Source organism: Neltuma alba, unplaced genomic scaffold (assembly GCF_004799145.2).
Source record: "Neltuma alba isolate B1F8T4 unplaced genomic scaffold, ASM479914v2 tig00011794_pilon, whole genome shotgun sequence".
Classification (NCBI taxonomy): Eukaryota; Viridiplantae; Streptophyta; class Magnoliopsida; order Fabales; family Fabaceae; genus Neltuma; species Neltuma alba.
Genome location: NW_021636415.1, coordinates 1 through 14,715, shown reverse-complemented (window position 1 = coordinate 14,715; position 14,715 = coordinate 1). Strand labels below are relative to the sequence as shown.

The following is a 14,715-nucleotide window of genomic DNA, read 5'->3' as shown; positions in this document are numbered from 1 at the left end:
AATTAGCACCTGACATCCCTTTTCCATATATATAGTGTGAGGTAGAGTACACTGTTTAAGGTTATTGAATGTCCTTATTTATTATAAATTTATATGATTTTTTTTCTTGCAATTTTGTTAGATTTTTCATTAATTAGTTAGTTAATAGAAGGAATATTCCCGTAAATAAAATTAATTTAAAAAGAAGAAGAAGAAGAAGAAGAAGAAAGAGACGTAACAAATAATACAATCTACAAATTATATCTTCCAGTTCTTAATGTAAGATCTAACTAGAAAGTTAATGTTATTCCTATATGTAAGACCTATTTCATATATTTATTAAATTTTTTCAAGTTAACCTTATTGTTATTGATATTTTCCAAATAATAATTAAGTGGAAGATGGAGGAAAAAAATTAAGAATGGTGCTTATGGTGTTTTAAGAGGAAAAAAACATATTAGATTAGCTAATTTAACTAACATATTTAATCTACTTAAATTAATTAATTTAATTGTACATTAAGAACCGGAAGAGTAGCTCATCACCTCAAAAAACAACAAAAACAAATTTAATTAGCACCTGACATCCTTTTTCTATATATATAGTGTGAGGTAGAGTACACTGTTTAAGGTTATTGAATGTCCTTATTTATTATAAATTTATATGATTTTTTTTCTTGCAATTTTGTTAGATTTTTCATTAATTAGTTAGTTAATAGAAGGAATATTCCCGTAAATAAAAAAAGGGAAGAAGAAGAAGAAAGAGACGTAAACTGATAACTAACAACTAACATGTACTTACTATTTGCACTCCATTTCTCTTAGAAATATGCCTTTCTTCTTCTTCTAAACCAGCAAAACAAGAAGCCAAGAACTCCATAACAACATTCTCGTTCTTCACTTCTGATCATTATCTTCAAACAAGAATGGCCAATTATCCTACTATTCCTCTTTACAATCCTCATGTCATCAAGAATCTTCACTATTTCATCGTCACCACTGTCTTCTGCACTATATTTTACCTCCTCAGCCTCTGGCAGCATTCACCCCTGGTCAGCCTCCGATCAACCGCCGGAGTCAAAGCCAATTCCGGCGTCCCCGTTCCCTTTTGCATTGACCACAATTCGACCACGTCAATCTCGCCGGCGCCTTTGAATGTCAATCTCGACTTCTCGTCCCGTCATCACCTCCCTGACCCACGTCCCACGGCGGAGCGTGCTTTTAATTTCCCTCCCTGCGATGCGTCCTTCTCTGAGTACACTCCTTGTCAGGACGTTCAGAGGTCCCTGAAATTCGACAGGGACAGGCTAATCTACCGGGAAAGGCATTGCCCAGAGAAGGAGGAGCTAATGAAGTGCCGGATTCCGGCGCCCTTTGGGTACCGAATTCCGTTCCGGTGGCCGACGAGTCGGGACTTTGTCTGGTACGCTAACGTGCCTCACAAGGAGCTGACAATTGAGAAGGCGAAACAGAATTGGGTCCGATTCGAAAAGGACCGGTTCAAGTTCCCTGGTGGTGGGACCATGTTTCCACGTGGCGCCGGTGCGTACATCGACGACATCGGAAAACTGATCAACCTGAAAGATGGATCTATCAGAACCGCCATAGACACCGGCTGTGGGGTACGGAATTCTTCTCCTTTCTCGATTCTTGAACCGAACACTATTTTGGACTCCATAATCGGATTCGTAATATCAAGCATTTCTTTTAAATTTTCTTTGTGAACCGCCGGTTTTTTTGCTCGTTGAACCGGATGGTTCGCCTTTCTGCTGCGGGTAGTTTAACAACTTTTAGAGCAGTAATGGCCAAGTCCACCAGTCAGAAAGAGATCCAATAATTGAACTTGCTCCTTGTTATTTTTTTTTCACTGAGTAGTTTACTAAATGCTTTATTTTATATGTGTGTGTGTGTGTCAATTTTGATGTTGGAATGACTTAGAGAAAGATTAAATTTTTAAAATTTATAATTATTTGGCATGGGAAACTTTTAATTTGAAGTTCTAGATTATATATTCTTTGGCTTTGATGCTGGGAGGGTAGGATCATTTATGAGACTACACAATTCAGGTAAATAAGGGGGAGTGCTGTAAAGGAAAATTAATGAAGATTATTCCATGCTTACCACATATAAGAGTTCTATCAGATAGACATGACAAATCGGCAAATCCCATTAATTATTGTATTTTTAATATATTTTCCCGTGTTATTCAACAGGACTTCCACGCACATTTGTCTTTTCTTTTTAAATTTAGGAATTGCATATGTACATTACATTACATTATGTGTTTTTCTTTTGAAGTAAAATTTTTTGAAGAATTAAAAGGCATAGATACATCACAGCCGTTCCACATGCCTTTGGCCGTAGCATTCTCGCTTTTCTCATCTCACTTTTCAAATATTAATAATGCGAAAAAAAAAAGATATTTTTAAGCCATTTTATCCGTCAATTGAACTTATCTATCTTCTTAAAATCATCTTTAAATGCACAATTCATAGGGACTAGATATTTTTGTATAAAAAAATTCTGAAACATTAAGCCCTAAATAAAATTGAACCTGAGTAATTAAAATAGAGAGATGTCTCCATAATCACTACGCAAACTTTAGTATATCAGATGCGATCTGCAATAATATATGACACTGAAATAGTATAAACGTGCATGATAACTATTTCATTTTGTAAAATGAAGCCACTCCGATGTCACTGTCTCATTAACACCATAGAAAACTCAAGGCTTTTTTTCTTTCCCTTTTCTTCCTTTTTTTTTTTTCTCATTTATGTTTAGGGTTAAAGTGCAAATTTGTCATAAGAACATTGGGTATCCAAAAAAAATTTTGAAAGCAAATTTACCTGAAAAATTTAAAATTATAACAATATTACCCTCTACCCTCAAGAAATTAATGTTTACTGTTAAAATAGTGACGCTGATCATTAACATTTTTAATGGTATATGATAATATTGTTATGATTTTAAACTCTTCCTAAAAAACTTTCAAATACCCGCTAGCGCTTGTGAGTAAAAAATTCTAGAACAAATTTGTAGTTTGGTACCTTAATCCTTATATTTTAGGATTCTTTGTGAAATATTTTACTGGCTATTTTTCAGGTGGCCAGTTGGGGAGCTTACCTTATATCTCGAGACATTTTAACAGTGTCATTTGCCCCAAAAGACACGCATGAAGCCCAGGTTCAATTTGCTCTTGAACGTGGAGTTCCTGCTTTGATTGGAGTTCTTGCCTCCATGAGACTTCCTTACCCTTCCAGAGCTTTTGACATGGCTCACTGCTCACGTTGCCTCATTCCCTGGGGCCAATATGGTGCACCCCGTTTCCTTTGTCACATAGATACAGATTGAACAGTTCTGAACTTTCGTTATTGAAGAACATTGTTACTGAATTGCTTATGGTTTTACAGATGGGATTTACCTAACTGAAGTTGATCGAGTTTTGCGTCCTGGTGGGTATTGGATTCTGTCGGGGCCCCCGATCAACTGGGAAAAGCACTGGAAAGGGTGGGAGAGAACACCTGAGAGTCTTAAAGAAGAACAGGACGTGATTGAGAAGGCAGCAAGAAGCCTGTGCTGGAAGAAATTGGTACAGAAGGATGATCTTGCAATATGGCAGAAACCCAGAAATCATGCATATTGCAAGAATACCAGAAAGATCTCTCAGAACAGACCTTTCTGCGAGGCACAGGATCCGGACACAGCATGGTAATTTCCCACTTTATAGGTTTAGTTTTAAGAGGGCTTTCTTGGTAGAAGAAATCTCATGAACTATATTAATACATCAGGCTTGCAACTGATTTGGAAAAAGGGCAAAGGGGAAAAAAACACTTTATGGAATGATCACGAGGATTTACTGTGGTTGTTGTTTCCGGCAGTTTCAACTATGAAGAAACATGGATACGTGAGAAGATAGTGATGTCCACGGAAGATTCATATTGGATAAAGACTTAAAAGAGATTCAAAAAGAAAGACAAAAGCATATGATTCTTGCTGCGAGAGAGGGTTTAGCATAGCAGTGATACCAAACCAGTAGTATAATAAAGACAGGAGTCAGTATAAGTATCAGCTCACCAAAAGTTTGTGTTGCATATTCTGCCTTGTCAGATACTCCATTCCGTTAGGTTCCTTACAATGTAGGAAAAAGCAGTTTAGAAACGAGAGTACTAATTGCGGCCTTCCAATGAAAATCTGTGTTTTATTTATTTTTTTTATTATTATTTTTGGTTAATCCTTGTGAAGTTCTGATGCTTACTACCAAAAGCGATTCATTGCAGGAACACTAAAATGGACACCTGCCTGACCCCACTACCCGAGGTAACTGACATTCAAGAAGTTAGTGGTGGGAAATTGGCCAATTGGCCTGACAGGCTCACTTCAATCCCTCCAAGAATTTCAAGAGGAAGTTTGAATGGAATTACAGCAGAGATCTTTAGAGAAAATACAGAGTTATGGAAAAAGAGAGTGGCACATTACAAAGCCATGGATTATCAGCTAGCAGACGGTGGGAGGTACAGAAACCTGCTTGATATGAATTCTTACTTGGGAGGCTTTGCAGCAGCTTTAGTTGATGATCCAGTGTGGGTCATGAACATCGTCCCTGTCGAGGCTGATATTAATACCCTCGGTGTCATCTACGAACGTGGATTGATTGGTACCTATCAAAATTGGTAAGCCTTACTTCTGGTGAAAAGTTTGCAAGCAGACTAGATTTATGGAAAACAACCACACTAAGCAAGTCATTCACAGATATGAAAAACGTGTCAGAAAGTTATTCCTATTGAAAAATATATACTAGCATGTTAGAAGTTATATGGGAAATCAAGGCGAGCAACAAATCTTGTTGGGTGAAAACTGAAAAGGGATTTCTTTGTTTGCCTTGTTAAACAAGTAGTTGCATCTTTCTTGAGCCATATATAAATCTTCTAAAACATGGGTTTCCCACCAATGGCAGTTTTATGTAGAGGATTCTAAAATTTTTTTGATAGAAAAATTTAAGTCTAGACAAATAGGCATATCAAGTTCTGCCGTGTATCAAGTTTCAATAGTAATTATGAAGTCACTAATAACTACGTTTATCTGTTCTCAGGTGTGAAGCCATGTCCACCTACCCAAGAACTTATGACTTCATACATGGTGATTCAGTTTTCAGCCTTTATCAGAACAGGTAAGGTCAAAAGTAAACTCTGAAACTCATGAATTTTAATAGTGAAAATAGAAATACGTCTAACATATGTGCCACAGATATTCTAATTACATCTAACACGTGCTACAGATGCAATATGGAGGATATTATTCTAGAAATGGATAGGATTTTGAGGCCGAAAGGTAGTGTCATTCTTCGTGATGATGTAGATGTGTTGGTAAAGGTGAAAAGCATTGCAGATGCAATGCAGTGGGAAACAAGAATTGCAAACCATGAAGAGGGTCCACACCGGAGAGAGAAGATACTATTAGCAGCCAAGCAGTATTGGACTGTGCCATTCGAACAAAGCAAGAGCTAGTTTGATCCATCTCTTAATTCAATTTTTCTAGAAAAATCCATTCTTTTCCAACCCCAGTTCTGTTGGGTGCAAAGTGAACATTTATACGCAACAATTAAGTCATTGAAACTCTCATATCAAATATCTGATTTCAATATTGCTGCTGAAATTACAATCGCCTCTCTTCTTATTCAAGCAATTACACCAATCACCCTTGTGCTGAATTTTTATCAGGCAAATAATTCTTGTTTTTATATGCACACGTACCCTCTTTACACCCCTTCATATTGTCGGAAAATAAAGGCAAGAGTGTTTCTGATTAGGATTAAGACAGTTCCAAGACCTAAAACTATGAGGTTTTCAATTTTACTGCTTGTCCTCTTTTCTTTTAAATTTCAAAAGAACAAAATGGAGACAAATAGTTTAAAACTAAAATGCTTGATTTGATGTATAATTACTCCTCTGCTCCTAAAAATAAGATCCTTATACACACTAATATAAGGGTCCTATATTTAGGACCAGAGGAGTATAAACTTATAGGTTTATGAAGGAGATATGTTATACTCCTTCGTAAAATACATGCTTCTTAAAATTTGTTAAAAGGCAACAGAACATTCAAATTAAGGCAGATGAAGACTATCTGTGAATAAGAATATGCACAATAGTTCTGTTAGATTAATGCCATCTTCTGAACCATTATCTACACACACATAAATACTTACAGGAACATGTAAATCTAAATTAATTCCAGAAACAATGCTTCATGCCTGCTGGTCAGGCCTACTTTACTCAAGGCAAATGAGCCATCATCCATACTGAAAGATTGTCGGGGGTATGACTTCACCTATTCACCAAATATACAAGAAATTATTGTCATTTATGATCTCAAACACAAGCATCCAATGATATGAAATATAATGGACGAATAAAAAAATTCCTCCACCTATTCAAATACCCATTTAATCCAATTATATGTTTATTAGAAAGAATTACACCTGGATAAATTTCTTTATGCATTTGCCATCAGCTTCTTCCATTTGCTATTAGATTCTTTCATAAAGTAATTTGTAATATTTAGAAACCTAACCACAGAGTACAACGATGTAAAAAAAAAGAACAAGAAAAACCACTAGTACAGAAAACAAGATATATTTCAAACTACTGGAATTAAATCCAATCAGGTATTAAGCAGAATGTTGAAATATGTGAACTTTTTTTTGCGTTGAGAAAAATGACTTTGCTCCATTTATGACTTCTTTTCAAGATAGGAATGGTTTTTTGCCCGATGACTGATGTAGATGATACTAAGGGTCTGTTTGGCTCAATGGAAGGAAGGAGAGGGAAGAGATTTTAATGGAGGAAATGGAAGGTGAGGGGGTAGGAGAGATTTTAATATTACTTTATTTGGATTGATCAAAGGAAGAGGAAGGAATGGATTTTAATATTACCTTGTTTGGTTTAGGACGGGAAGGGAGGAAAAATATTTTTACAAGGACAACTTTATCCTTGTTCTATTTAAGTTGTTTTTATATTCCAACTTTCATAATGTTTAATAAAATATAATAATAAATTACTTATTACATTAGTATATAAAAGTATCATTTATAATCATAGTTACAGTATATATATAATAATTATAAATATCATAACTATGATATATATACACAATAATAACTAAACTTAATACATACATATATAATATAAACACACGCACACACATAACTCATCAAAAGAATCAGTTTTGATGGCACTGTTAGTTAACAATTTTTTTTTAGTATAATTAGTCAACTGTCAGGTTTTTAATTAACAATTTTTGCTTAATATTGGTCGGAGTATTTTGACACTGGAATACAATTTTAAACTTTTAACATTTTAACTTAAAATTTCCATTGATCATTTTTAATTGAAAAAATCTTTTTTAAAAAATTTGACAGTTCAATGAACACAAATAAATATATAACTATATATACATATTGGGTGAGATGAGATGAGGAAGAAAGGCAAAGGGTAGGATGGAAATATTAAAAATAGCCATGGACAATTTAGTCAAAGCAAGATAAAAATATACCTTTTCCCTCCAAATCCCCCCAAAAAGGAGGGTTATAAGGGGAGGGGACGGAAAATTTTATGAAAATTGCCCTCCCCTCCTACAAATCTTGGATTGCCAAATAAGGGAAACGGAGCTAAATCCATCTCTTTCCCTTCCCTTCTCTCCAAATTCCCCATACCAAACGCACCCCAGATTCCACATAAAATTGAGGACAAAAGCATTTTCCCCAGTGAACATACACATTTCTGTCTGTGTGTTAAAGGAAAAATTCAATCACTTCGACACTTTTTATTAAATACCACGAGAGAAGGGAATATTACACAACTAAAGAACTTCTTTGATTACTCAGTTGTAAGAAATCATGCCATATTAGACTTCAAAGAAGGTTCAATGCAGAAAATCAGACGACAAAGAAAGGAACACTTACAATTCTATAGGTGCCAGGCTTCAGTTCTGCGCCAATTTCTATGAAATCAAAAATAAGCTACACAGTTGCACAATCACAGTTTGTTAGCCATGCATCCCAACTAAACAACAATGTACAATAAGTGCATTAATCTACAAAAGTCTCCCTCTGACATGCTCTATGCACCTTATTTCGTGATCGTTATCAGACAATCCATAAGGTAAATAGAGAGGATCCAGACTTGAACATTTTCCCCTAAATGGGTTAACTTTGAAAAATAAGATAAGCAATTATTTTCCTCCAAATTAAGAAGCAATATAAAACGGTTCCATATATGCATGTGTGACAAAGTGAGAACATCAATTAGGATATAGGAACTGTAGTTTTATATATTAACCTTTTTCAATACTTGATCTCATTCATCATAAAGATTATTTGAATTATAATGAACGTCAACTCTACAGCTTTGAAATTCTGATAATAGTTTACCTTAAGCTTGTCAGTCTTAAGAAATCGACGCCCATGCCGACTACCATCTGGCATTCGAATGACAATAGTAATTGCATTCTCATCATCGATGGGGGGTTCCTCAGGAAGAAAAGTTTCTTTCTTACCAAACATTTTCTCCTCCTACAACCATCAGCACGTACATAAATACCCCAAAAAGAAAAAAGTACATGACTTCAAAATTTAATAGTTCCATATATTTCCACAGCATAAAGAACAAAACTGTCTGCTATGATATTCACCCCAAAAAAACCTTCCGAGACCATACCAAAGCCAGAATACTACAGAACAGGACAAAATTCTTCCCTGCAAGGCGATATCAATAACCACAAATGGAAAACTAAAGAACGCAACAATTAGTGTACTAATGTTATCCCTCAGACCAATCCCTTTAAAATATTGTCAAGGAAGGCCCCCCCTTTACATCATTTAATACGATCAACAAAGAAGACAATCATGAAGTTTTCCACCAAGAGAACTGTATAGATAAGATGGAGTTTCCTCTTTGGTCAAACAAAACTACATTTAAATGAAGTTATGACTAGAACCACAAATTCATCTTTAGAAGATTTTAGTCCTCCAAATAAATAGTTTGCGAATCAACATGTCAACATACTCCTACCAAATTATTTGATGATAAAACAACATATTTGTTTAATATTAAATTTAGAATTATTGTTTGATACATCGGAAGTCATACAAACTCAAGGCATCAGCCCATAGCCCTATACCCAAGACCACGTCATCCTCTGATCAAGGCCAAGATGGCAATTACTAGCATGATTCAATATCAGAAACAAGGATGATGTGAGTTGTGTAATGCTGAAATTCTTCTAGACAAACTATCAAGTTGGCAATTACTTGCATTGTTAGTTACCACTAGTTATACTCATGTTATTGAATTCTACATTAATATCTAACCAGCATTACTGATTAGTAAAATGCCACAACTAAACGCTTGAAAGTCAGGCAACTACGAAAATCTACAACCTTGAGCAACATTACATCCTAATCAGAAAGGAATAAAAGTTATATAGTTAGCTTACACCAACAAAACAATTTAACAAGCAAGAAACTTAACGAATTTATTACCTTCCTTTCAAGCTTCTTGCATGATTCTTCTCCCTTTAAGCGCTGAGTTTCAACTTGTCTTAGAGCATTCAACTCCTTTTGTTTATCAGCCAGCAGTGATGCTTGATACTCAGCATCCTGCATGCAAGTTAGAAACATCATGCTATCCTGTCACATTGTGCACACTAAACACAAAAATAGCCATTGCGGGCAAGAATTTAAACCTGTTGTTCTCTTAGCAACCGAGTTGCTGTTAATGACAGTGATGCTGCAGTTGGGGAAAACTGCACATTAGGATCCACAATTCCTTCTGGACAACGTTGCAGATCAGGGAAAGGTGACACATTCTGTGAAGTGTGATCAGGCGTGTCACCAAAGATTGCAGTCTCAAGCAAAACTGCTTCATTAAGCTCTTCAGATGACATATTACCCCACTACATTCCCAAAAGGATCCAACAAAATATCAGCATAACATCGGTGGTTTTTACATGCTAATTTTCAAGAGCAAACAAATTATCTTGGGTTTCTATTGCTACCTCTTCAGTGATAAATACATCTTCATTGCCCTGAAGATGACTACCAGCAGTGCCGCTCAATGGAGCACCCATCACAGGCTGTGCCACATTTTGGGTTCCACCTCTGTTGGATGAGGTTCCTGGCTTTACTTGGAAAATATTCATTTGTTAGAAGAAACATCTGTAGAGCTTTTTAACCGCACAGGTCCATAGGAAAGTGTCATTCCTATGCTCTAAAGTGCTCCCACCAAATACACACAATAAGAACAAATACGCTGACTGAAAATAAGTTTCAAGCAGTCAACTTCACATTAGATATCATAATTCTACGATCTCTGACCCAATCATCCAAATAAGTTTACTTTAGATTTGCAAGATTAAGTTCACAGAATCAAGACAAATCCTATAAATTGAAATAATTTTATCAGTATTTGCCTAGCTTTTCAATCAGTATACGTTATGCATCACAACAGCAAGAACTGGAAATAGAATGTGGGAAGAGCCAGAATGAATAAAGTTGAGGGTTTCTGAGAAATAACATAAATTTCTGTGGTGGCCAGACTTTCAGAAAAGGGAGGGAGAAGTAAAAAGTAAATAAGTTTTTTTCCCCCCTTTCAGTTGCAAACTTGTGAGGACTATGGCCTCCCAAAGTCTCAATATAGGTCTTCACCTGTTGTTGCCAAGGCATGCAAGTATTTCATCTTAAGCGCACAAGTGTCTTGTGTGAGTACATTGAAAAACAATCATCAGCTAACAAAGTATGCACCTGCCATCCACTCATGTTGGCATTCTCTCTCATGGTTGGCCTATCATGTACTCCTCCTAGTCTTTCATTTTCTAGTTTTGCCATATGTTCATACATTGCTTGCTCTTGCTCTGCCATCTGAGTTCATTGGTAATTAAATAAAGGACCAAGAAGATGGAGAAAGCAAATAATAAAAATACTAATATGATTTCAAAACCTTCAAGGACAATGAAATTGCACGAGCTAAATCTTTATCTTCTTGGTGAATGATACTTTGGGGAAGCCTACCATCTACTAAATCCTGAAAGAATATTAATAATAAAGAGAGAGGGGGGAGACTTTAGAGAGCATAAAGAAAGCGGTGACAATCTAGGCTTTAAGATATAATATACATTAAGAGTGCCCAATTGCCTCCTTGAAGCACTCTCTTTGATCTCCAACTTTGAAGCCTCGATTGCAGCTTGAATCATTGCCTCCTCTGTAGCATTATTTGGTATGTGTGAGAAATTTGGCTGAGTTAAGTTCAAATTGCTTTGAAATTCATTTGCCCCATAAATTCCTTGACCATATGATAAGGGATTTCCCGTCACGTCTACACTTGAAGAGCTCAATCCTGAATAATGGGATTGCTCATATGTACTATTGATCCCCACAGGAACTCCCCTCACTTCTCCTGGGTGTGAAGTATATGGTGCATGACCGTTATGGGGAGGAGCGCTAATCCTGTTATACAGGTCCCTCAGTTCTCTCCTATAATTTGAGTCAAGTAGTAGTGAAGGTCGAAACCTTCTCGCAGCAGAGAGTAAAGGCAAAAGTCCACATGATCCGGCATGGTTTTGATTATTTACATCCATGTGATTATACTGCGGACCAGCAGTAAGATTTTGCCCCATGCTGGACAAGATAGTTGCAACAAACAAACGTGTAAATAAAAGAAAAGGTGAAGAAAACTCAGAATTTCTCATGGTATCTGAAGTAACATTGTTTAGGTTCCAACAAAAATATGAAAGGAAATAGGAAAAAGATCATGAATTATTTTCCATACATGTGTTTATCCCCTTCAATGAAATGAGCATTGACAGCTTCATTAAGATTGCCTCCATACTCCTGCTTACCAGTCAAAATATGAAAGTGTAAGAGTTTGGACTTATGCTAAAAATACCCGGTATGTAACTAACCCAGATGATAGTGTCAAACCGAGAAATTTCATAAGCAAAATAATACAATAATAATGGACATGGACAACACACAAAGAAGATAGTTACAGAAAAAGGATATGCTCTGATTACAAACCCAATCGTAGTAATTCCCAATTTGAAACGTGATTTCATTTACAGATTTGATCTTTCTAAATACTCATCCAAAAAGAAATTCCTGAGAATGTAAATAGCCATGGCTACACTCGTATGATCTATTAGTTAGTTCTGAAGCATCATAAGTAAAAGAGAAGAACACATCCACCAAGTCAATCTCCAAATCCATTGAATACATGTTGAAACTAGTATTTCAATAGGCAAGGACAACTTGCCTTAACATTTAAAATACAGAACTGGCATTCATTACGATCTCCAATCTTAAAAAGAATTTCCTCAGTGAAGAAGCCCCGACGTTCATTTTAAAAAATGTCTCATAAATCACTACTCTTATCAGATATAAATTTCAAAAGTCCTCCAATCTTCCTTTCGTCTCCATTTTTCACATAAATCACTGTTGACTCCCCATTTTTCATCCAACACACCATGCTTAATGTCATATTTTCAAGACCATTTGTCCATCAAGGAAAATAGAACCTTCTACAGCTACTTAATACCCCATAGCACGTGTAGCAGGCCAGGCATGAGTTCCTTCGAATTTGATGTATAATGCCCTTAAAAAAATAGTTCTGAAGCTGACCCTATACATGGTGAAAACTGATGAGTAGTTGCATGACCCGACCCGGCTATATCCCCAGTTAGTTTTATTCAGGCTTTTCTCGACTGTCCCCATAGCAGTCAACAGTAGTCTTACCAGACCCAAAGAACTGGGCTCACCCAAAATTTTCATCCCTAATTTCCATGCGTATGAATCACCAGGCAATAACTATTCAACTAATATATATATATATATATGAAATATAATTACATACTTGTACTTAAGTGAGAAACAAAACTTAATCAGATTAATTCATCCTAAATCATAGACATTTCAACAATACCTTTCATTAAAGAATCATGCTTCTGACCAGCCATCAGTCAAAGCATTGACAGTCAGATTAATTCATCCTAAATCATAGACATTTTAACAATACCTTTCATTAAAGAATCATGCTTCTGACCAGCCATTAGTCAAAGCATTGACACTGGGTATCTATATCATGTCCATTCACGTTTTCTTCTCTATATTGCTTCCTCCTCCCCCTTCCTTTCTAATTTTTCAAAACTCATTGCCCATGGAGTCTTCTTCTAAAACGACCTCCGGCATAAATGAGAAGATTTTTGAGGAAAGCAGTGTAAGTAAAGTAGTGAAAATCGATTAAAAGAATTAACCTATATATTCAACCGCACCCTTATACTTTATCCACAATTACAGATTATGCCTCTCTTTAAACAATCAACTTTAGTCCAATAAATATGCTCATTTTTTGTACCATTTTGCCACATTTTCTCCTGTTTTGATATTTGGTTCATCAGCCATGTGATGCATTTCTAGAATGTCTGCTTAGCTAGAAAAATGAATCAGATAAAGAAGCCACAGAGCGAAAATGAACTAAAACGGTGCCGCTGATGCTGCCTGATAAAATAATGAACAGTGCATTTATCCAAATGAAAAACGGATTTAACAGTAATTTCTTGTTTATAAGAGGTAATGTATAATATAATTAGCATATTAGACAGAGAAACTCACCTCCAACTTCCGAATAGCGACGAACTGGGAAGATCCGGTGATTCTCATGAAGTTTTCAATGGCTTCCGGTGTAGGAGTCGCCATTGCGGCCCTAGATCTTTGCAACTAGAGATGTAGATTGCAGATGCAGATTACAAGAGAAGTCGAGTGGAGTCCACTGTATGTACAATAATGCGCTTAGCCTGGGACTCTGGGAGTGCGCGCTACCTTTTGTTCGCTGGGTTATCTTTTTTTTCTTAAGTTGGGTTTAAAAAACCAACAAACAAAAAGGTTGGGTTGGACACGTGGCAGCTGGAGCCTAGGCGTTAAACACGTGCGAGAGAATATGGGAACGGAGAAAGCGTTTGAACCGATAGCTAGGCAGCCCGTCCCGTCCACCTGCCCCATGGGACAGCGGAATGTTTATTTTCCAGGCGCATAGATCCTTCATAAAATATTAAAGAACTTTTAGTGGCTTGGTTTCCCATGAGGGTTTTGTAAAAATATTTTTTTTAAGTTGGGATAAAAATTTTTTACATATTTATTTTATATGTTATAAATTATCTTTAAAATTATAGCTTGGTTTCTATTTAAATACCTCTTTAATCATTTACCTCCCTTCTCACATAAAGGAAGGGCTTGGCAAACCTATAATTACTTAAAAAAATATCTTTATGTAAGTCAAGACAAAATTCATTTTACATTCTCATTTCATATTTGTAAAATTACTTCTAAAAAACTAATTCAAATATGTTAAAGCTGAAATTGATAAGTTAGTCTAGTAACAATTAACATGAATACATGATGCCAAACAAATGGACTTAACAATCAAGTCAGCTGGCAACTCTTTAGTTCAAACCTAATACCATTCTAGGTTATTAATATAAGAGTAAGTTGACTAGTTTGAATATATAAAAAAGTTTGTTAAGTTAGTTATTTATAATAAATAGATGTTGTCTTCCTAAAATATCCTTACTAATCACGTCTATTAAGTAAAACTATCATTTGATGGAACCTTTAACACGTGCAATTACTATAAAACTACTTTTAAAAAAAGGGATAAATTGAAGATAAAATAGATTGAGGTTTTATATT

The 14,715-nt window shown here is 35.6% G+C and overlaps 2 protein-coding genes across 3 annotated transcripts; one reads left to right on the top strand and one right to left on the bottom strand.

Annotated features, from left to right (window-relative positions):
• Positions 1-904: 904 nt before the first annotated feature.
• On the top strand, positions 905-5,672 carry LOC114718050 (probable methyltransferase PMT16). The gene is made up of 6 exons (XM_028903300.1): positions 905-1,600; positions 3,084-3,294; positions 3,392-3,689; positions 4,259-4,651; positions 5,071-5,148; positions 5,257-5,672. Exons 1-6 carry the CDS (start codon positions 905-907, stop codon positions 5,483-5,485), a joined length of 1,905 nt encoding a protein of 634 aa, XP_028759133.1. The 3' UTR covers positions 5,486-5,672.
• On the bottom strand, positions 4,556-13,805 carry LOC114718033 (plant UBX domain-containing protein 9-like). 2 transcript variants are annotated; one of them, XM_028903282.1, is made up of 12 exons: positions 13,642-13,805; positions 11,804-11,865; positions 11,151-11,652; positions 10,976-11,059; positions 10,780-10,896; positions 10,035-10,157; positions 9,723-9,932; positions 9,520-9,636; positions 8,410-8,550; positions 7,942-7,998; positions 6,187-6,308; positions 4,556-4,639 (listed from the first exon to the last, which is right to left on the bottom strand). In XM_028903282.1, the coding sequence occupies exons 1-11, from the start codon at positions 13,723-13,725 to the stop codon at positions 6,201-6,203; spliced, it is 1,605 nt and encodes a 534-aa protein (XP_028759115.1). In that variant the 5' UTR covers positions 13,726-13,805; the 3' UTR covers positions 4,556-4,639; positions 6,187-6,200. The 2 variants fall into 2 exon arrangements, with proteins under 2 accessions (XP_028759115.1, XP_028759117.1); XM_028903284.1 differs by lacking the exon at positions 8,410-8,550.
• Between the last annotated feature and the right edge of the window lie 910 nt (positions 13,806-14,715).

Excerpts from the sequence above, each read along its gene's own strand:
- LOC114718033 (XM_028903282.1), bottom strand. The coding sequence starts at position 13,725 with ATGGCGACTCCTACACCGGAAGCCATTGAAAACTTCATGAGAATCACC. Across the intron at positions 11,866-13,641 it reads TCGCTATTCGGAAGTTGGAG|GAGTATGGAGGCAATCTTAA; the intron begins GTGAGTTTCTCT and ends ACTGGTAAGCAG. Across the intron at positions 9,637-9,722 it reads GGTTGCTAAGAGAACAACAG|GATGCTGAGTATCAAGCATC; the intron begins GTTTAAATTCTT and ends ACTTGCATGCAG.
- LOC114718050 (XM_028903300.1), top strand. The coding sequence starts at position 905 with ATGGCCAATTATCCTACTATTCCTCTTTACAATCCTCATGTCATCAAG. Across the intron at positions 1,601-3,083 it reads CCATAGACACCGGCTGTGGG|GTGGCCAGTTGGGGAGCTTA; the intron begins GTACGGAATTCT and ends GCTATTTTTCAG. Across the intron at positions 4,652-5,070 it reads ATTGGTACCTATCAAAATTG|GTGTGAAGCCATGTCCACCT; the intron begins GTAAGCCTTACT and ends ATCTGTTCTCAG.